Source organism: Parasteatoda tepidariorum, chromosome 10 (assembly GCF_982258835.1).
Source record: "Parasteatoda tepidariorum strain Cologne lab strain chromosome 10, Ptep-v5.0, whole genome shotgun sequence".
NCBI lineage: Eukaryota > Metazoa > Arthropoda > Arachnida > Araneae > Theridiidae > Parasteatoda > Parasteatoda tepidariorum.
Genome location: NC_141764.1, coordinates 47,980,449 through 48,004,773, shown reverse-complemented (window position 1 = coordinate 48,004,773; position 24,325 = coordinate 47,980,449). Strand labels below are relative to the sequence as shown.

At 31.7% G+C, this 24,325-nt stretch overlaps 1 protein-coding gene across 1 annotated transcript; it reads left to right on the top strand.

Moving 5' to 3' along the window:
- Positions 1-1,524: 1,524 nt before the first annotated feature.
- Positions 1,525-22,822, top strand: LOC107451415 (glutamate receptor U1). Its single transcript, XM_043043389.3, has 8 exons — positions 1,525-2,147; positions 3,115-3,215; positions 3,965-4,058; positions 6,612-6,767; positions 9,551-9,698; positions 13,804-14,048; positions 19,324-19,610; positions 22,440-22,822. Exons 1-8 carry the CDS (start codon positions 2,118-2,120, stop codon positions 22,732-22,734), a joined length of 1,356 nt encoding a protein of 451 aa, XP_042899323.2. The 5' UTR covers positions 1,525-2,117; the 3' UTR covers positions 22,735-22,822.
- Positions 22,823-24,325: the final 1,503 nt, after the last annotated feature.

The following is a 24,325-nucleotide window of genomic DNA, read 5'->3' as shown; positions in this document are numbered from 1 at the left end:
ACTTATGTAAATTTCTAGATGTATGGGATAGGGGCCGCTGCGCGGCCCAGGTGCCCAATTTTTTATAAATAAAGTAAGTAAGCAGATATGTCAAGCTAAACCTTTTAAAAAACTAGCAAAATTTGTCTAATATTTTCAAATTTAGTTGTTGTTATTTACCGTTTGGCCAGAATTTCAAGCCATGTAAAATTAGCGTGGCATTCAACCTTAATGATCACCTTAGATCCCAATCGGTGAAATTGCGAACGGTTTTTTTCTCTCTTGCATGCATTTTTTTTTTAAATTCGAAATAAATGTTATGCTTTATATCTGGCAACATCTGACTACTTTCTTTTATTTTATTTACCCATTTTTTTCTTCTACTTTTTGCATCAAGTCAAGCGCGAATAATGATCTCGAGATAGGTAAATCTTTCCACGACGATGGATAAGTAGTGATTAAAAGCAAAAAAGTGAACAAAAATCTCGAAAATAAGCATTTAAAATTGTAATAACTTCCAAAAAATTGAAATTCAAAAAAATACTCTAGTTAAATTTTTTATTGAGAATTGTCCTTACAGTACGTCCAATTTCATTTTTATAGTTGCATTTCAGCAGAAAGGCCGGCCAGGTGGCCGAGCGGTTAGCGTGCCTGACTGCGAAGCCATAGGCTGCGGGTTCGAATCCCGCTCTGGGCATGGATGTTTCTCTCTCTCTCTCTGTGCTGTCCTCTGTTGTGTGTGTGTGTATGATGTGTAAATGTGGCCCACCCTATAAACGGGTTTGTGGCAGTGTGGCGTGGGCAATGTTGCTCGCCTCCGTGACTTTGGTTCACAGGTGCCCACTGGGTAACGCGAAATGAGCAACAATTCTGGCATAGTATAGGCAAAGAATAATGTTCAGTGCCTGCCATTGGAAAAAAAAAATTTTTTTTCAGCAGAAAGTTAATCAGCAAACATAGTTTTTTTTTTCGAGTTTCTAACTAATAACTTAATTTTACGTTTTTTTAATTCCATCAAATTCCTTGTACATTTCTCTATATTTTTTCGTAATTTAAATTTTCTAAGTCTTATTAGAAAGAAAAAAAAAGTGAGTAAAAATTCACAACAAAGTACTTAAAAAAGCCCTAGTTTAGTTCATGGACAAACATGGCCTTCATATCAAATTTAAACTTTGTAGTTACTGCTGAGCAATTGGAAAAACAACGTAAAAGCGACAGAAAATTTTAAATTGAGATTTTTATATATTTGGCAGCTTTGTATGGTAAACTAGATATTTCAAAAACATGTTTTTCGAAAATAAATTTTGTTGATATCAGTTTTTTGAAATCAGCTGTCGTTTGCCTAGTAATTATGAAACCATTAAAGTATATTTATAATAGTCAAAAAATTATGTTTCAAAAAATAATGTATGTTAATTCTTTTGAAAATGTTCAGGTCCCTGAATATAGATGGAAAATTTGACAAAATTAAAGAAGAAATTTGATCGATGCTTAGCATAATCTACGTTCGACATCCATTTTAAACATATGCGTGTCCTCGTTCTGGTAAAATATTGTTAGTTGGAAACCATACAATTATTGAAAATAAAATCTCTTTAGTTTTGTTTAAAGCCAAATTTTGTACATTATTCGTAAACCATTTATTTAATATCTTTGAGTTGAAAAACCTTTTTTAATTGACCTTGCGTGCTCAAATAATCATGCAAGATTTTGTTTTTGCTATGTGAAAATAACTGTTTGCCAGTGAAAGTTTCGCAGACATTTGTGAAATCATCCTATTACTCCTTAGTTGTTCTTTTTCACGAAGTGAAAGTTGAAGTTAAGTATTTATAACTGACAGTTAAGATGATTAAAAGACTTTTACCAGTTGTTGGAATTGATTTTCGCAAAATTTATATTCATTGTTTCATTCTTCATCGATTCTTTTGTCCCCAGGTCTTTGTGTCAATTTGCATCTTCTTCACGAGTGGCTATTATTTCATTATGATGAACCTCTTTGTGGTTCACAAACGATGAATGAACGTGTTCTCTTCAACTAATTCTAACTAAAGCCTTCGACATTTATTCTTCCAAATTCTATTCAATTCTACTTCTTGACTAAGCAGGAGCAGATAAACTGGAAGAAAACTTTTGCAAAAATGAGGAAATATCGAATAAGATATATGGCGGTAATGAAAATAAGCATTTATTTTCTTTTAGTCATTGAATTAAATTTTGATTTATTTAATTCTCTTACGTAATATTTAATTTATTCATAAATCTGGTTCTAAAATGATTCTTTTCAGTATAATTCTATTTTTGCCCAATTTTTATCAAAGTTATGTATTGTAAAATAATTGTAATAAGCTTAATTTAAATAATTTAAGCTGTTGTTGTAATTATAAATAGACGTTTTGTTAAGTGCAACAGCTCCTTTTATGCCCCCCTCCTCTCATAACAGTTTATAGGTGCAGTTTACATTCATTATTTATACTCTAAGAAATATATATTAACCAGCTTTAACATCTTAGTTAATTGCTCAAAAAAGTGAAGGGAAAAACTAACACTTTTTGAATTGTCGAAAAAATAGCCTGTGCACCTCAAAAATAACCTCTCTAAGCTGGTTGCTCTCAACAACCTCAATTATGAATAAAACAGCTTCTTACACCTTGAGAGGTTGATCTTTTAAGGTTGTTTTTAAGGTCAACTTCAAATAAACTTTATATCAACCTTGAAATTCCGAAACAACCTCAAATAAACCTCAAAAACACCGTGAATACTTGTAAAGAGAGTATGACCCAATGAAAAGTACTCGTATCTTTTGGATACCAATACTTGTATCTTTTTTCTTTTCCTTTTTTTTTCTTTCTTTATTTTTTTTCTTAGATTTTAGAGTTTTTAGACAAAATTACTTTGTTATTTTAGATGGAGGCATAATTTTCTTTTAAAAACAGAAATATTTGAAACAATATCTAATAGCATTCATTATTATTATTTTTACCCGGAAGAACAAGAGCATTGCTGAAAAGTTTCACATCGATTTTTGAAATGATCAGAATTTAACCAGCTTATTTTTAACTCAATTTTTCCTAACAATGCGAATTAAGGCATGATAAAAACCGTTGCAGTAAATAACGAAATTTATTATTTACTTAGTGGAACCCTTACGTCATAATTGAGACTATTGGAAATGAAACGAAATTTCGGGGCCTTACAGCTGAATTATATGAAGCGATGAAGAGGATAATGAATTTTAAGTAAGTCCCATTTTTACTTACTACTACTTATTACTTACACTACTACTTTGTAGAAAAATTTATATTGTTTCTAGGATTAGTAAAGCTTATTAAAGTCAATGTTGGCCACCCCTACAAATGAGATATTCAATCATTCAGATAATATGCCACTTAGTTTGAATTAATTTTTGAACCTCAAAGTAGTTCGTTTCTTCTCCGTCGTTGAAATAGCCTTACCAGTTTTTGAGTTTACGACTAGCAATATTCAATTCCGTAGCCTTGTGATTTAGGATCCAATCCAGAAGACAAGGAAACTCTTGGATCAAGTGCTAGGAGAAATTTACCTTTGTGGAGGACTTTTTGATGGAACTAACCCGCATATGCATTACATGGAAATGAAAACTATGAAAATCCCTATGGTTAGCCTGACGGCAAGGGGACTCTAACCCATTATCCGTTTACCACTGAGGATATTTTACAACAGCATTGTAATCTGTGCGAGTCGGGTGTTGAATAATTTCAAAGCATTGGCGAAATTAAGCAAATTTATGTATGTTTTAGTTTTTAATTCTATGTCAATCTATAAAATATTTTGCCAAAAGTGGTGCAATTGGCATCTCTCAATGCAATGTCAAGAGTATTTTCAGTCATTAGAGAATAAAAACTCAGTCTTTTCCCTTTACTGTCATTAAGCCATTATATTTTTCTAGAAAAGCTTTGTTATTTGTTTCTTTTTATTATTTGTTTGCTTGTTTTTTGTTTGTTTTTAGCTATGAAGCTATTCTTCAACCGGATCGATCATTTGGTGGTAAAACTCCAGATGGGGAACATTGGACAGGAATGATTGGTGACACTATTGCTAATGTAAGCCATAATTATTTCTACAGATTCGACTACAATCACGTTCATTTGATTCTTTAATATAACTCCTTTTAAGTAACGTGCCAATTGTACAAACTCTACATGCTGCAATTAATGTATGAAATCCGTCATTCTATTGAATACCCAAGCAATGTAAAAATGTCTAATATCAACCAGCGAAGTACGAAGTGATTAATATTACACGCATAGTCTAGGCCTTCTATAGAATGACTAATAAAAGACCTCATATTATTTCATACAAATTTTATTTAAAGTAAATAATACATGGTTATTCCTAATTCCCTCTGTTTTCTGCAACCTTATGTTTATTACAACTGGCTTCAGTGGTACATGTTACTGCCATCTACTGGCTACTGCTTAAATTAAAACTTGAATACTTTCGGAATAATTTCATATGTTCTTTTTTGCCATATTCGTCTTCGTTTTTTTACTACAACGCTTCGAAACCCCGGAGGGAATTACGAATAACCCTGTAAATCTCATTTTCAGGGAGGTCACAGGCGACTAAAAATTCAAAATGTGGTAGAAACTTTTTTTTTTCTCATAACGGCAGGCACTGAACTTTCGTACTTCAGCTCGGAAGATGCCGGAAGTGTTGCTCAGTTAACGTTACCCACTGGGCACCTATGAACCTAAATCACGGAGGCGAGCAACATTACCCACACCACACAGCCACAAACACCCGTTTAAAGTGTGGGCCACATTCGCACAACAGAGAACAACAACCGGAGAGAAACATTCATGCCCTGAGCGGGATTCGAACCCGCGACCATTGACTTCTCACTCAGGCACGCTGACCGCTCGGCCACCTGGCTGACTGGTGGAAACTCAATTCATTTTATTCATCATATTCATCTCATTTTAAGTTATTCATATTTGAAACAAAAACATTCTTTGCATATACTTTCTATATTAAACAGGAAAAAAAAAATGCGCTGTTACGAAGTTGCAAATTTCAATTTCTTTTAATAAAAGTTTCAATTTTATTAGCCAACACTTTTAGAGTGATATTTCTTCCTATTCAATGGTGTTCAGTCTTTACAGTGGTATTATTCTTTTCACTATTTAAAGTGGTTAGCAAATGTTGTGCTCAATCATTTCGCTTATGATTTGATAAACTTGACAATAATTTTAACCACCTCGACTTCTAAACAATTTGAATAAATATAAAAGGGCTTAATAATTTAGAGCTGTTAACTTTCTATGCCTTTTAAGCAAATTTCTTATATCGGTAGCTTAATTTTACGTTTTAATGCTAATTAAAACCTGATTTAAAGTTATTTTGAATCATGCGAATGATTCAAAAGTTCATATTAAACGATATTTTCTTACAGTTATTTCATGGTGTGTCATTTAAAATGCTGGGAAAATTAACCAAAATTCTGAAGGCTTTAGATTTTGATCATCTACCAGGCTATGAAATATTTTGCAAATTGCGTAGTAGTTGGCAGCTCTGATAAGCATGCTGTGCCTGGCACCCCTTCTCCCTTCCAATAAATTCCACCTTCATATATTTCCCATTATCCACAAATCAGTTAAAGCCGTTTCACGGCAGTGTACCGAGATGGACTCTATTTCTAACGTTCTAGTCGTGCTGCGAAGTTTCTTAAGCGATTATAAAAAGGAGCAATCAATTTATACCTTAATTGTTATTGCAATACCACTTTAAATGTTGTAGGAATCTATATCTTTCAGGTTTTTAACTATATAAATTTTTATATAGGCATCTATTTTTATATTATACTGAACCGTAACTACAGGCCGGGATAGCCTGGTTGGCAGGGTGCTTGATTTACGTTTGTGATAACGGGAGTTCGATTCCAGCCTGCCGAAGACTCCCCGTGTAGTAAATAGTGACTTGTGCACGTTAAATCTGTCGGATCACAAAGTCCTCCATGTTCCCATAACAAATCAATGCCCTCTGGGGGTACTGATCGCTCTCTGGTTCAGGTTAAAATTACGATATGCGGATGAATGAATGGATGTATGAATGGGTTCGTCCTATAAACGGGAGTGACGCATGGGTGTAGTAGAAGTAGAATTCTTGGCCATAGATAGCGCCACTGGAAAACACGAACAATCGCACCCTTTCTTCCTCAATGGCCGTCGACAGCAACAACCGTAACTACAACGTTACTCATATTGCAAATTATTCATGTTTAAAGCAAAAACATTCTTCCCTTTCATTTTCAATAGTAATCTGAAAAAGTAGTGCAAGAAAAAGTTGTTAAGTTTACATTTTTACTAGTCACCAAAAGCATCTATGATTATACCATATCGATCACTAAGGGTCGACATCGGTCACTTTGGTGACTTTTGTGTTATAACATTTAATAAGTCTTGGTAGTCTTCCTTAGTTTTCCTTAAAATAAGTGAGATATTTAATGATTTTATTAAGAGCTTTTTTTCCTTCCGGAAGCAGAAATAGCTCTAAATTTATAAATTAATTAATTAAAAGAATAAGTACACTATTAATTCATTAACTTAAAATAAAAGTATAAAATCTCATGAACTGAATTTATGTGTTTGTTTCAGAAAACAGATTTATCCGGTCCGTATTTCATTGATGAGGAAACTTATATAGCCATGAAATACGCCAAACCTTTAGGCTTTTCTCAGTTAGCTATAGCGTCAGGAGTTATCTCAACCAGTTCTAATTCATTTCTAGTATTTCAAATAATTACAAGGGAGGTAAAATTTTTCAATTCTGTACTTAATGTAAATTTACTATATTAAATTATTTAATGAAAATTTTTTTCGCAATAGTATAATCTATATAATATAAAACTTCATACATATAATAACCATTGTTTATTTAAAATAACATCTTCTCATTAAAAATTTTGTTCTTTTGTGTAGGTCATAATCTTGACTAGAACACAGAGTGATCTACACTAGTACCATTAAATCAAATATGGCATTTTGGAAATGCGAGTATATTGGCTAAACTTCTACTAATTAAACATATGTTAACTTTAACAGCTGACAGCTATTGTGGTGCAAATGCAAGCTATCCTCGAGTAGTCGCAATTTTGAGTTCTTTTCAGTTATTGCGGAGTTTTGAAAAGACGCAAATAAAAATTGAAATTTTCACTTGGAACATATTTTTACAAAACGTGTTTATAGCGTGTAAAAACGAGTAACCGAATTGATGAACTATAGAATAAAAAAAAGAGAAAATTAGTGATGTTGTGAAACAATGAACTATTGAATCAATAAATGACAAAATTAAAGACACTGCGAAACAATGAACTATCGAATTAATAAACGAGAAATTTGGTAAACGTGTCGAAACAATGAACAATCGAATCAATAAAGGAGAAATATAGTGAAACTACGAGACAATGGACCGAATTCGGTAATTTCGAATTGTTAGTATATTGACTAAACCTCTAGTAATTCAACATATGTTAGCTTTAACAGCTAAAATCCATTATGATGCATTAAAATGCAAGCTATCCGCGAGCAGCCGCAATTTTGAGTGCTTTCCAGTGATTTGCGGAGGTTTGAAAACACACAAATAAAAATTGCAATTTTCACTTAGGACTCATTTTTACAAAACGCGTAATTGATCGGTGTTCGAACGAATTGACGATCCATAAAATCAATAAATGAGAAAATTAGTGAATCTGCGAAACAATGAACTATCGAATTAATAAATGAAAAATTTAGTGAACTGCGAAACAATAAATCAGCTGATCATTGAATAAGCATTGAAGTCAACGAAGCTAATAATTCAAAAAATCATTTTAAGGCTAGGGTGAATCATCGAATCAATAAAAGAGTTGCTCAATGTCTCAAGAATTAAAGAATCAGAAAATTAATGAATCCGCAAAAGCAATCTGTATATCACTTCAATAAGCGAATCAGTGAAATAATGCTCGAGCAAATAAATCAATCAATATGCGAAAATCTATAAATAATTTAATAATTAAAGTAATAAAAGAGTCAACTGATAAATAAATTAGCCGTTTAAAGAATCAATGAATACGCGAATTGGGTTAACAATTGAGTTAATTGCAAAATCTGTAGTGAATCAATAAATCACGAACAAATAAACAAGGGAAATAAATCAGTGATTCAATTTATCAATAAAAAAATAAGCTAAAAATCTGGAAATTCAACGAAAATTTGGAAAAGTATTTTGGTGTTAAAAAATTTCGAATTTTACGTCGCCGTAACACCCAGCTTTAGTGAACCTTTTAAGATAACTCTTTTTTTATCGCATAAAAACAAACAAACAAAAACACCGTTTTAGTATTTTTCCCCCTCTTTAGTACTTTTCTTTCAAAATATTTTTTCCACTGCGTGACTACTGCTTCTAATTCATAAACTTCGATAATAAGTCTCTCTTCATTGATTCAAACGGCAGTATTTTGAATCGATAACAACGGTAGAATTAATAAATAGATAACGAAATATCAAAAGTACTAATGGAATTAACCAATAAAAACAATAGTTTTACATTTTCTACCCTACACTTATCTCTTTTGACTACTTTTCTAATTACGATAAATATTACTTACATAACAAGGCAAATATTACCAAATGTTACATAACCAGATATTTAAGTGTTCGGTTAATTTGAATGAAGTTTGGAAAGATCAATCAATTATAAGTTACATAACATTAAATGTCATGAAACGTAAATTTTTGGTTGTGAAATATTGACTGGAATCAATAAAATTGTGTTAAAATTCTTGTAAAAATGAGTTGTTTTTTTAAATTACCATAGTTACCTTAAAGCTTCTAAAAATCATTTGCTTTATATGTTTCTAGTTATATAAATTATTGTATATTTATGGCTACCCAAAAAAATTTAAATTACACTTTGGCTTAAATTTTTCGTCACATTTATACAAATACTTGATCTTGCCTAATTCGGGTATGACGATTTCAAATCTAAAACTAGTTTTGTTCTTAAAACTATAGATTTTTGTTTTAAAAGAAAGGTATTTTTAGTCTACTTAATGTCAAAATGTAAAATTTTCAAAACGTTTCATATTGCAGGTGGTCGCATAAATCTTGCGACAAATTTCTAGGAAAGTTAAAACGTATCATCAGTATTAAAACTGCTTGCCCGGAAATGTCATCGTAGGCGGCTAAGGCCGCTTCTCTGTTTTGAAATGTTCAGAAGCGCACAAAAAATCGAGAAGCGCCCTCAGAGGTGTAAGACGATATTTTTGGACGTGGGTTGCTATGCAATTTAAATATTGATGATGTGCTCTAACTCCCCCAATAGTTTGTCACAACATTTATCCGACCCCTTTGTTAAATATAACGTTTTTAATTCGACCAAAAATCGACTAAAAATGACAATAATAAAAAATTGTAATTTGGAGAAAGAAACCGGTTGCAGATTTTAGATCAGCGAAACAAAAGTATCTAAGATCTTTTGAAGTAAATAAAAAAAATTGTTCTCCCTATGTTAGTATTCAGGCACAATTATAATTGACTTTTATCGTTTTTGGAAGGTATGGTTACTGCTTATTGTAGCATTAGTTTGCGTAGCTTCTACTGCAAGCATCATATTCTTCTTGAGACAAACAATTTCGAACATGTCCTGGTTAAAAGTACTAGCTACATATGCAGAACTGTTAACTGCCTCTCTCCTTGGCCAAAGTAAGCACATTTTACTGATTTTAGTCTATGCAGTAATAAATGCATTTATGCTTCATACAGGAATGCCAAATTTCTACGCTTTTGGTGAAATATTTCTGTAGTGGTAGCTAAATTTATGCTTCAATGATTTTTATTTTGTAAATTTGATTTGAAGTTATTTTTTCCATTGCTATATGTAAATGTATGAATGAGTCAAAAAAGCTCATATGATGTGCAGTTTTGTTCTTTAGCAAAAAGCATGGTAGGTGGCACATTATGACCACCCTCCATCTATAACAATGGGCTCGCCCAGGTTTTCATGGTTTCTCGCCCAGGAACAATGTTTTCATGGGGCACATTAGGACCCCTAATCCTCATAGAACAATCCCTGACGTCTGTAAGCTACATAGTTGCAGACCGGGTTCACCCATTCATGGCAACAGTTTTTCCTGCGGGGGATGGTGTTTACCAACAGGATAATGCACCATGTCATAAGGGTCGAATCGTCATGGATTGGTTCGAGGAACATTGCAGTGACTTTCAAGTCATGTCTTGGCCCCCAAATTCACCTGACCTTAATCCAATAGAGCATTTGTGGTCCTACTTGGAAAACCAAATTCATGCTGCCACTCTACCCCCTCGCAATGTGAGGTAATTGCAGGACCAGTTGGTGAGCGCTTGGTACCAGATACCTCAAACTACCTATCATCACCTTGTGGAATCAATGCCACGGCGGGTGCTAGTAGTTTTGAGGGCTAAAGGTGGTCCTACATGTTATTAGCAGGGTAGTCATAATGTAAGGGCTCTTGGGTGTACATATATATATATATATATATATATATATATATATATATATATATATATATATATATATATATATATATATATATATATATATATATATATATATATATACTGACTTAACTGACGACTATATATCTTATCGTTATTTTCTTTTCCTGTTTTTCTTCTAAAATATTTTTTGAAAAAATTTCTATTTTTAATAATTTTTCTTCTTTCTTTTTCGAAATATATTTTTTCCTTGTTATCTTTTGATTTTCAGAATTCGATTTTTATGAGTTCTAAGCACTCGCAGCTTAAGCTCAGTTTTTCTTAATTTTCTTTATTTTCTTTCCTAACTCTCTTTTATTTAATTCTTTTCTCTCGCTTTTGTCTTTTAATTGAACTTCAATCATTAAATAAAAATTATAGCATACCATTATGAAAATTACTTTCATTTAATCTATTTATGAGCAAAATTTTCGATGAAATCAATTAGCATTATTATTTAACTTTATTACATCTCTACGTATTATAAAATGATAATTGCCGTTTTACCTTTCTATACATTCTCATTGAACAGGAAAATCGCTTGATAGAGTCATTAATAAGTAAAGATAATCATCAGCATAAAATCAATCATTAGCATAAAATCAATAAAAGTTAAAACGGTATTAACTTGTAACTATTTGTTTATCCATTATTCAACCAACCATTTAGTAGTAATAGTTATATACCATCCCTTTCTTTTTTTTTTGATTATGATACACACTTAAAGATTTACACCTAAATGTGTTGTTACTTCATTATATTATTAAGTTAAAGTATGATATTACCTTACATATTTTAATGAAGCTTTTTAATTTACGGTTTACGCCTTCACCAACATTTTACGATTAGATATTTTTTATTTTTCCAGATAGATAGCAACCTAGATATGTATCTCTTTAAAGTATTCATATCGGGAACAGTTTTTAGAAAGTTGTATTTAAATCTAATTATCAGATTCAATGCAACTTCAATAATTCAATAAGTTCACATATATTTGTCACATATTTTTGTGACATATCATAAATTTACATATATTTTAAAGTTAAAATATGGAGAGAAGAAATACGTACGAGTCTTTTTTCAATTTCGTTTTAAATATAGAGTTAGATCACTAAAAAAGATCGTCGGCAAATTGATATTGACGAATAATCATACGTAAGCATGATTTTGAAAATTAATCTATGTTTTTTTCGCGCAATGCAAAGGTGAAACAATGCTAATGAAAATACAAAACAATTATTAAAAATGGAGTATGATAAACATCGAAACAAAGCTCGAGGCAAAGTCCAAATTCACAATCTTTGGACAAAATTCGTATTTCGTTGCAATTTTTTTTTTTTACCAGTCTCAATTTTTAAGCAACAAAGAGCACGCAAAATGCTGTAAAACATGTTTGTATATTTCTCAGAAATGTGAACAACTAACGACATCCTTTAACCATAGAAGTGCTTTTAACCTAGATCTGGAAGAGAGGGTTGCACAGTTAAATAACGGGGGGAAATGCATCAGTACAGAACTCACGGGTTGCGCAAATTTCTACGTTGCCATAGAAATCAAAAGATACGCGTCGAGAGGGTTAAAGCAACGAACTGTCATTAGTGAAGATGTGAGATGTTATTCCCGCCAGCTCACTGTGGGCCAGAAGACCATGATCTTTGGCCAAACGTCAAAAATTAAATTTTCAATTAAAATATGTGTAGGCAGTTTTAATATAGCCCAAATTAAGTATTCATAATCATTCCAAACATTATAATTTACTTTTTGGACCGATAAGAGTACAATGAAATGAAAAATATGTTAAAAAACTTTTTTTTAATGCAACTTTTAAATTTTTATTTCAGAAATATATATGGGAATTTCACCTTACTGTTACATTTTAATCAGAGTAATTAGTCTGAAATTATAGTACAATTTTTCAATTTGTTGGATTAGTTAATACTCTTGACAAACTTATAGTTTATATCTTGTCATATGACATTTTACAATGTTTGAATGACTTTCGAAACTTAGTAATTCCCCGAGGTAATTAGTTAAATTTTTTTTTGTTGTCTTCTTTGATGTTTTCTTTCGAAAAAATCTGCCCAATTTTGCCCGTATTGCGAAGGTGGACTAAATATATCGAAGAACAAAAATTATGTTTTTTTTTCTTCATATTTTCGCGTTATTTTGTAATATTACTTCGGAAATATAATTTGCTTTTCATTTTTATTATAAAATTGCGAAAATTATTATATTTTCATTGCTATATTTAGTTATTTAAGCGTACTATATTATTTTTTTTTAGTTTTTACTCGCCATATTTCAGCCGCCATATTGTTTTCTTGGGTATTTTTAGTGTATTTCAAAATTTCAACTGTGAATTCAATTTACCTGCTCATAAAAACTCCTAAATAAAATCCCCCAAATTTTGAAACAAAATTTTATCGAAATACAAATTTTGGCCACGAAACTTTGGATGCTGGTCCACTGTGCAGCTGATTAAACCCCATCCAGCATTAAATCTTTAGGAATAGCTTGTTTTTTGAATCAAAGGTGGTCGGTACGCAATGCTGGTCTCATTGCCATCATCATGCTACTAATAACGAAATTGTTAAGCCATAACCTCCTTGTTACTATTGGCTTCATTATTAAAATGTATTTAGCTGAAAGATAGTTTTTTTTCTCATAATATATTACAAATATTTTTTATTGGATCTGAAGTCAGAACACAGTGATTTCTTTAAATCTAAAGTGGTATGTAAATTAAATAAATTGCTACTTGGTACAATCAAATAAGTTCTACCACTTTATTTATAGATGTGTTTTTTATATATAAACCATTTTTTCCGGCTGGACTATTTTAAGGTAATTGAAGTATCATTAAAAAAATTTTTATGTGTCTTAAGAGTTTTCTTTTCATTTCATATAAACTGTAAATATTTTCAAAAAATTTCAGTATTTTTAGCATAAATTTTTTTAATTTTACTTCATAAGAGCATTATTGGGTTGTCCACCAAAATTGGGAAAAATATAAGTATTTTAGGTTATTTGTATCCTTCAAAAAAATTTCTATTAAAGATCATTGGAAATTTAAAAAAACCTTTGGAATATTATGCAATATTCAAGTGGAAGTTAAATTGAAACGTTTTTCAATAACTTTGAGAAAACTTAGCTACCACTTTTTGATTTTTAACAGATTGGGACAGTCCCGAACTTGCCACGAAAAAAACAAATAGCACTCTAAGTAAATATTTAATATTTCTAAAAAAAATTGAAATATTTTGTTTCCTTATCAGTTTTTTTCATTGTTGCCTAGATCTTGGAAAGAAAACCAGATGGTATTTACGATACGTCGAATCCTTAACAAGTTTTCGCATTTTGGAAACTGCATGGTTTTTACAAATGGTTCTTATACTAATGAGTACTTACAAAGGAATTATAATATCAACTTTCACTACCGATAAAGTAATACCCAGAATAAGTACTTTAGAAGAACTGATGAAAGATCAATCAATGGAAGTGAAGGCCTTTAAAGGTTTTTGGACAGAAGCTTGTTTTACTGTAAGTTCACATAGTATTATTAATTTTTTTTTAAGGATAATCAGGTAAATCTTTACCTTAGGAAAGTTAACAACATGCAGGGTGACAGGAAATAATTAGAACATATGAAAATTAATTATCTTAAGAAACTGAAGCGGAAAAGTATTCTTATTATCAGTGTAAAAACTTTATTCGTTTCAAAAATTAGAATGAAAAAAGTCGACATGTTTCGAGCACTCAGAACAGGCGCTCATTTTTAAGACCTATCAACATGAGAGTGATGAAAACAAAACAGATTTGAAAAAAGAAAAGTGACGTTGCCGAAGAAAAAATGGAAGAAGAAATAAAGGTGAAAGTAAATTAGAGAAACATGAATTCCACTCCATGCCACTAGGAAATGGATCCTGCCTGATTTTTCACTGTTATAACACTTTTTAATAGCTTCAGTTATAAGGCTTTATTAAAAATGTTAAAACAAAATTTATACATCATACAATTGTAGGAGATAGTTTTTTTAATCTCCCTTTAAAACACGCACTACTGGGTTACATTTTAAAACACATGGCCCCCTCTCAGTCTTACAGCTTCATAGTCGTCAAGCCGTTTGACAAGCCCTTCTACTGTGTTCAACTGGCACCACTCATCAATAAAATGATCTTTTACATCTGCCGGCACTTTACGTTTAATTTGGTCAGATATGATCAATTCTCCTAATTGACTAAAAGTGGTTATTTCCAAACCACTAACCCAACCTTGGAAAAAGTTCCTAAGTTCATAAGCAAAATCTTGCCAAGACGATGAGTTAGTTCTATTATGTTTCACAAACAGCTGACGAAACTTTTCCGCCGTCAATTTAAACCTTTTCAGAAGTAGTAGTTTTACTCGATCATAATCGCCAGCAACCTCGTCACTCTCTCTTGCAATTAGCTGCGCAACATCATAGGGCAGCAGTCCAATAAGATTGGATGCCCAAAATTCTTTAGGGACTTCACTGAGTTGAGCTTGGCGCTCAAATAGCACTAAATACAGGTTTATGTCGTTATTATTTGGATCAAATCGGGGCATTAAGGACAACAAATCAATCACAGGTTTTCTTCGGAAACCATCAGTATTGGTGGAGGGTCCACACTGTCTTGCCTCTATCTCGAGTCTAATCTTTTCCAGTTCCAATTTCATTTGCTCTGTCTTGATTCTTTCGTTGCTCTCGATGCTGGCCTTTTCTAACTCAGCAGCTCTCTTCTTCTCCTCAGCAGCATCCTGTCTTTGGGAAATGATCGTGTTAAGCATTTCTTTTACAAACTCCTCTTCATAATTATCACTAGAGGTAATAACTTTCTTCAAATCAATAATTTTAAAATCAGGGGTGACATCTTCACCCAACTCACTAGCAAGGAGAATTAAATCCTCCTTACGAGCTTTTCCAAAGAACGTCATCTTTCAATAAACAAAAGAAAACGTTTTTATTTTCAGAGCACAGATTATAAATGTGAACACAGGGGCGATTCTTGCACAAGGGCACACTTTGTATGTAAACACTGGGACGATTCTTGCACAAGGGCACACTTTAGATTAATAACACTTAATGTAAACACTGGGGCGATTCTTGCACATGGGCATACTTTAGATTAGTAACACTTAATGTAAACACTGGGGCGATTTTTGCACAAGGGCACATCTTAGAGAATTAAAATAATACTGTAATTGTTATGGTAAAATGATCTTAGAGAGGTAACTTGTATAGCATACTTGACAAACTTTTACAATACAAAATTTAATCAGAATTATTTTAGTAAATATACCTTAATCACATAAATGAAATACATGAGCACTTTTTAAATTATTAACCAGTTATAAAACATTTCTAATAAACATATATAGGTAATGCAAGTAACCAAAATTATTTTAAAATATATTACTTAAAACACTTAAATAACATCACAATTACTGATTAAGCATTCTTATAAATTGAGAGCAATAAAACAAATCAAAATATTTATGTTAAATCATTGAAAGAGCTGTAAAAGTTATTATTTCAAACCACCGAAGAAACATTTTTCTCTCCCCACAGGCGAAAGAAAAAAAAAGAATCACAGTTATTCAATGTCAACAACACGAACAAAACAAAAAACACACACGCACAGCTGCAGCGAGCGGAAGAAGAAACAAAATAAAAAGAAAAGACCGTTGAAGAACGATCTTTCGGGTGACGCTATCACACACAAAATCGGATTATCGGGGATCCGGGCCTCTAGTTGGTGCGCCATTATAACACTTTTTAATAGCTTCAGTTATAAGGCTTTATTAAAAATGTTAAAACAAAATTTATACATCATACAATTGTAGGAGATAGTTTTTTTAATCTCCCTTTAAAACACGCACTACTGGGTTACATTTTAAAACACATGGCCCCCTCTCAGTCACTCGTTGCCACCCTCAGCAACAAGTGAAGGAAAAATATCACTATGGTGATTTTGGTTGGTTGGCGCGGGGCCGGAGGCCATAGCGACCAACCCGTTTGTGATACTGTCAGTTACCGTTATTCCCACGGATAGCGCTTTTTTCCCTTCTTATTTTGATTTTCACCTTCATTTTTTCCCATTTTTGTATTCATGACGTTTTGTTGTTTCTTTTTTAAAATATGTTTTGCTTTCATCAATCACGTGTGAATCTTGACAGAAAGCAACTTTTTGTGTGCTCGAAACAGCCATCGAGGTTTTTTATATTAATTTTTCAAGCTAACGAAGGTTTTTAATTGACAAGTTTAACTTTGACGTACAATATGCAAATTTTAAATGCTTATTAAAAAACTAAAGGCATCCAAAAATAGGAAAGCATTGCTACTAGTAACATATTTATAAATTTACAAAGTGATCCTCTTCAGCTTTAGAACACAGTAGTAAGCATGAGACAAAATTTTGCCTCAGCTCACCCAAAGATATTTTGTCCCATATCTTTGCATCCTATTTTGTCTCGTTCCTTGCTCGTAGAATTTTTAAGGATTTCAAAATCTTACTCTTGCCTCCGAGGTAGAAGTGGAACAATCTATTGGATTAAAGTGAATAAGACGATTCTTATGTTATAAAAAGTTCTGAAAAACGCGCATTGCCCCCCTTTCCTGCGTGGTGGAGCAAAATCTTGCTGAAAAGCTATTTTTCTTCAGTGAACTAAGAAGACTATAATATTATAATATATTAAAATGATTTTGCTGCAAGTTGCAATAAAAATATTTGGTTCTAAGCTTTATACCAGTTAGTTCTTGACACCTTGTTTATTTATATATTTTCTGCCTGTCAAGCTCAATTTGTAGAAGCATGTTGCTGTTGGCCTTATTCGAGGAAACGATTTTATTGAAATTAGCTGATGAACAGGTGGTGGCTTTTTCGTAGATTTTGATTTTTGCATTGAATATAGCTATGTGTTGGCCTATTTTATAAATGTTGAGTTTCCTATGTATAGTATCATTTCTGACAAACCATCTTGTTTGGTAATTTTTCATAATTAATATTTATTTTGGCAGACTATTAGTTTTTTAGGTTGAGTTTGAGTTATAAATTTTCCATACAAGCGAGGCACATTGTTAAGATGGGGCAAATTAGAGTCAAGCACAGTAATCTTTTGATTTTTACCTACATGTTGGATTGGAAGAGCAGTACCTGAAGTTTATTACTAGTGCTTTACTAGTTACACTTTGATTATGGTCATTCCAGTTGAATTCTTTTAATTAGTTCTAAGGTAAATAGCTAAGTTCAAGGTGCTTAGCTTTATTAACCATTGATATCGTTTCATTAAATAAGACTAGCTGGTTTTGTAGGCAAGTGTTTTTTTCTCGGTAGTTCGTATTCTAAATAATAGTGATTTACTTAAAATAGTCAGTCCGTTTACTTGAAACTTCAGTCCAGACACTACTCTTCTATCACATAGATCTTCTCTTGTATTTTACAAGAGAAGGGTGATAAGAGAAGAACAATGGCGATGTTAGATTTTTAACTAGACTATTATTCTGTGTCATGAACATACAGTGGAGTAAGACAATTGTAATCTAGTGTGATTGATTGCGAAGTCATGTGTATAAAGAATATATTGTATCGATCTCAAGAATGTGCATAGCTACATACCACTATTGATTCTCCTTTTCATTTTTACAATTAAAGGAGTCTGTAAATTTCTTTATAATCATTGGATTTTTAAATATAATTTAAAATAATTTTGGTTACCAACTACTTGCAAATAAATCAATTACATATGTTAATTAAAGTTTTTCAAGCGATAATATCACCGATTAGTGTCATTAATCAAAGAATTACAGGAATTGCTCAAAAATGAAGAAGTGCTCCGCCTTCTGCGGGGGATCATCGGGGAAACATCTCAATCCCAGTGAGTTCTATTTTTATTTTCAAGACTCTCAAGTTAAATTCACTGAACTTTTCACAGTAGACTTTTACTTAAGTTAAATTAAATTACATTATGATTAATTTTCTGATAATATAGCCAATTTATGCATATATATTTATCAACTTATGTCTGTTAAATTCTTTTGTAAATTCTATTGTATTTAATGAGCAATATTTCTCTGATAAAATATATTTACTGCATTTTCTCCAAATATGTTATTTTATCATGTATAAAGGTAGGATTTATCTATATTCATCAATTATGTCTTTTATTTTTCAAAAATCCAATTTTTTGTACACATCAAATCATGTTTTATCTTTAATTTTTAATTTAAGTCTACAATCAATATTTATAGTGTTATGTAAAAACGTCAATTTGTCATATTGAATTTTTTCATTGTTTTATTATTTCACAAGCAAACGGCTTGATTTTTTTTATGGCTACCACACAAGCGATAATATGCTTAAGACCTGGCAAATGAATAAAATGTTATTACTTACTTACTTACTTTAATTATTTTTAATTTTCTTTTACTACCACTTGGGAAATTCATCTTTGGAACGATTAACCCTTTGCGAAACAGTAAGTTTCGATTTAAAATTTTTGTCAGGGTAGGCATGCTGCGAAAACCAGCATACTTTAGCTCTTTCCTTGCTTTTAAAGAATAGTGGTTGCTAAACGTTTAAAAGCAATAAGTTTTACATTCCTGGTAGTTTATAATACTTGTTGAATTAGTGTTGCCAGACTGGCTTCATTACAGCGGAAAGAGTAAAATTTGGCTGGTATAATAATAAGGTAGTTTGAAATATTCGTCAATATAATATGATTTAATGCTCTAGCTGCTTTTCCGTCTATTTATTTTCTATTTTCTACTTCTAATTGATTGTTTCATTTTCTCTCTTAGAGTAAATATAACAAAATGTACAAATCAATAGCACACAGAATGGTTGGTCATCTTGTCCCTCACGTAGCAGATTTTTCAAAACTTCCTGCTTGGATAGACTCCATAGAAGAAGGCAAAGTTGTTTTCATCGAAGAGAACGTATTAATGAGAAACATCATTGGTGAACGTTTTAAACAAACTGGAAAATGCCTAATTCGTGCTACCCCTATTGATTTTGGATCAGCTTACATCGCGCTAGCATTTAACAAGGACTTTCCAGATGATGTCAAAAACAAGTTTGATGAAAAGTAAGTTTGATAGGAGTTTTTAAATTGAAGATATTGCTTCAGTGTTTTTTCTGTAGAATATTTACATATACATGTTTACGCTGTTATAACTGTTAATACATATCTTTGGAGGAATTCTTTTTAGAAAAAAAATTATGAACTGAGAAATTTTAATTTTTTAACTTTCATCCTTTTTGAACAAAAATCTTTCATAACTCAAAAAGTATTCCTGATGACGCTGAAACACTGTATTCTCAAAAAATTTCAAAACGACGATCATGAGTAGTTTCTTAGATAAGGTATATCGAAAAAGGTCAGTTTTAGCACTACTTTACCGAATCCCCTTAAGAATAAATGTGATGAAAATAAATAAGTTATTTTTTTTAATCAAAGAGTGTGCTGTGTAACAATCAGTTTTCCAGTTTAACAATTCATTTTGAAAAATTATAGCAAAACGGATGAATATTTTCCTTATATCGCATGACTATTTGAGAAGGACTTCTAAGCTGATGGATAACGAAAACAATTCTGACAAAAAATTTAAAAAAATTTCAATTGCAAATGATTTAAAAACAGTAACAAGTAAATATTATTGATCTCACTTTATTCCTTAAATATTTATAAGTCAATTATTATAAGTCAATATTTCCTAATATCCGAATATAAACCATAAAATCATCGGAAAAGTTCGTCAATGCCTCCTTTTAAGCCAATCCTATTTCAATTCTTAAGTTATTTCCATTTATTTCTGATTTAAGTCTGAATGATGTAATAAATATCATTAAAACTGCCAATTTCACTCGCTTTTTCCGGAGTTTTTGTTAAGTATTTAAAGTGATAGACAGTGAATGTATAATTAAATATTTTATTTAAAATGATTTTGGCTACAAGGATATTAGCAACATTTAAATAACACAAAGATTAATAACACAACTGAATTTTGTGAAGTTTTTAAGTGTTACGAAAGTTTAAGAATATTTGTTTTTGTAACATGCAATAAAGAGGTGGAACAACGTGGTATGTGCCTCTGATTTGAAAAGCACCACAATGCTTATTTACTCATTTAGCTAGAATAGTCACCCATTTAACAATGCTTATTCGCTCATACAACTATAGTTCGTTCACCAGAAGTTGAGACTTGGCTCCACCTCCTGGGACGCAGAGTTCATTTCAGCGCGGGAGTTAGAAGAGAAACATCTCCGTTGTTGAAATTGAGACAACCCTTAATTTGCGCCAAACACGAAAAGTGAATTATTTTTCAGTCACTTACTTTGCTTTATCATCTACTATTGTACATTTTGTTACACTAGCTAATTAAATATAGTTTAAATTTAAAAACTGCTGTACTCCCAGCGAAATGACTCATAAAGGACAAAGTATTCACTCAAAAGAAAGAAATATCATAAGAAATGGTGCAAAATATCATCAAATTTATGAAATATTTATTGTTAAAAAAATGTACATAAAGCTTGCGAAATAAATATTTTTGCTAAACGATCGCCAAATAGCAAGATTGTCCAGGATTGCTCACAACCTTCTCCCAAAAATAGCGAAATAGTATCGTCGCATACCACGTGATGAAGGCGGAGCCAAGTGCCAACTCCTGGTGAACGAGCTATAGTCGACCCTTATTAAAAAGAAGTAAATTTAATCTAACTAGCTAATGGACGGATTAAAAAAATCATAAATAATAAATAAATCTGCGTTAACTGTACGCAACCATGCACAAAACTGATAGGCAGCATAAACTGAGACAATTAAAAACAACAGTTCATTTTATTTTATTTTAGAGATTTTAAATATTACTGATTTCGGGTAAAAAATTGAAGAAAAAAAAACGAATCGTTTTCTGTTTAATGATACAATATTTAATTAAAAACCTATGAAAAAAACTTTATTTTGCTATCAACCCTCACGAATGAATTAAGGGAAATTTTTGGGCGACTTTTTGATTCGGAGAATAAAACTGCCATCTTCACCAATGGTTTGAAAATGGAGCAGGATTCTGAATTTTTTTCGAAATTCAGAATCCTGCTTAAACGGTTATGTAGTTACTAGTGGGCTGCGCCCCCTGCTCGCTAACGATCGCCAACCCCCAAGAATTGCTACGCAATCTTATATGGTTTGCTTCGCAAATCAAGCTCGCTTCGCTCGCTACTAACTTAGATACATTGTAAATGCACAAAATTCTAAGAATTCAAAACAATCATTCAAATCTATATAAAAACTTTTTTTTTTAATAAAAATTACATATTTTTAGTAAATACTAAGTCATTAAAATAAATTTGAAATCAAATAAATGACATGTAATTCGTTAAACCTATTAAAAATGCGCTATAGTATAATTCGTGATATAAATCAAAAATCGTCAAATAAATTCGTAATATATAAATCCGTGAAAAAAGCGCTTTCGACAAAATACTAAAATAGAGATCTATCGACAAAGACTACTCACTTCTGCCTAGCTTAATAGTATGAGATTGCCGCAGCTGATGCTCTCTGGTTATTTCAGTTTCCGTTTTTAAAAGCGCTATATTTTGAACCAACTCAGCTTGATTTGGCATGTGACATTTTTAGCTGCAATCATTGGTCGATTCGCCGTGTAATACAAATAGTAACGTAAACAAAACAAAGCAAACGTTGCCACCGGCGGAAAGGAAATATAGCCAAAATTTGGGAGCCACGTAAGAGAATTATATACATTAGATATAGTGAACACATAAAGACCGACACACACATTTACAATAATTACAATTAAGTATTCTTTTTTCTTTACCGTGATATTTTAACCGATGCATATTTTTATACTGCAGGGAATAATAATATAATTTCTCTTCTGTTTTTTTATAGTATTCTTTGGTTTGTCGAAGGTGGACTTCCATTCAGAAGTTTTATAACATCTACATTATATTACGATATTTGTACAAAGACTATGAGTTCAACTAAAAGAGCTTTAACACTGGAGAGCTTGACTGGAGCTTTTATTGTTTACGGAATAGGCATTTCTATTTCAATTTTTGTTTTCATTTTAGAGAAACTTTTGTGCCGTAGGAGGAACAATTCTATTCTTTGGTTAAAAGATGAGAAAATTGTAAGAGAAAACAGATCGATGGCAATCAAATCGCATTTTTTCCGGCTTCAATAAATGTTTTTCAAAACCAATAGGATGGACAATTTTTATACAATGTTTTTCTTTCTTCAGATTTGTATGGCTTCTTTTTAACTATCTTCAATTATTCCACTAAAAAACAGTTTTCTTTCTCTTTATAATTTAACCTTTAAAATTATTCTATTTTTATTTTCTTTAAAAATAATATTTAAGAACAAAGCAAGCATAAATAATAAATTATTACAAAAATTTAAAAACAATTTTTAAGAAAGTTTGAAACAAGTTTAAACCCTAATTATTTTCATTAACGAAAAGTTTTTTATTTTTTAATACATATTTATTATTGTTTTTTTACGATCAGAGTTAAACTACATAAAAAGGTAGTTATTGTTGTATTCCTGCTAAAATTAATTAAGCTTTTAGTGGCTATAAAAACACGTTAAAATGTTTTACGTTATAAACTAAATGTTTCATTAAAAAAAAAAATTTTTTTAGCAATATTCTGAATATTTAATTCTTATTGTTACTTTACAATTTTAAATAGTTATTTTGTATCCATTTTCTTCATCGTATTTTCCCTTGAAATTTATTATGTACGTAAATATGATTTATAAGTAAATACACTCTATAACAAAAAAATCGACGCACCAAGAAGGAGTTGTCCGATTGAAACGAAAATTGGTGGATAGGAAGACAATGTACAGAATAGTAAATAATTAAAATTTCAGGACCATTGAATAGTTTATTGCAGGGTTTCAGTAACAAGTTCAATAAGGTGTTGACCCGCCTCTAGCCTGGATACAAGCTGCCACACGGCGTGGCATAGACCGATAAAGCTCCCGGATGGTCTCTTGCGGTATTTCCTGCCAAATTCGATCCAATTGTCGAACGAGGTCATCAACATTCCGTGCCAGATGCAATCGCCTTCCCATCATATCCCAGACAAGGTCGATGGGAGAGACATCTGGTGATCTGGCAGGCCAAGGAAGAGTTTGACAAGCTTGCAGACAGTTCATAGCAACACGTGCCGTATGTGGTCTGACATTGTCCTGCTGAAAACAAGCCCAGGGCGCTGCAAAAGGAACGATAGCAAACAGGTCTTAGGATGTCATCGATGTACCGCTGTGCAGTAAGTATACCTCTAATGACGACCAAAGGGGGCCGGCTGTCAAAGGAAATGGTATCCCAGACCATAATGCCTTGTTGAGGACCGGTGGGGCGCGCAATAGTGAAGACAGGATCCCCCTCTGCCCTGTGCGTCTCCAAATACGTCTTCGATGATCGTCAGGACACAGTTGGAAGCGGGAATCGTCGCTAAAGACTATGCGTCCCCAGTCGGCATCATTCCAGTCATATCTGTTCAAAACATTCATACATACGAAATTTCAAAGCAATCGGACGATTGCTTCTTGGTGCGTCGATTTTTTTGTTATAGAGTGTATAGCATATAAAGCATTAAACAACTGTAAAACGAGAACTTTTTTTCGATGAAAAACTGAGCAGTAAATCAATATCCCACGATTCTTTATAATAAAATAAATAAACATCACTTTTAGTTTTAAATTTTTAATTTTGTATAATAATAAAATAAAGCCTTATAAAACATTAAGTAGATAGTTAACCATAA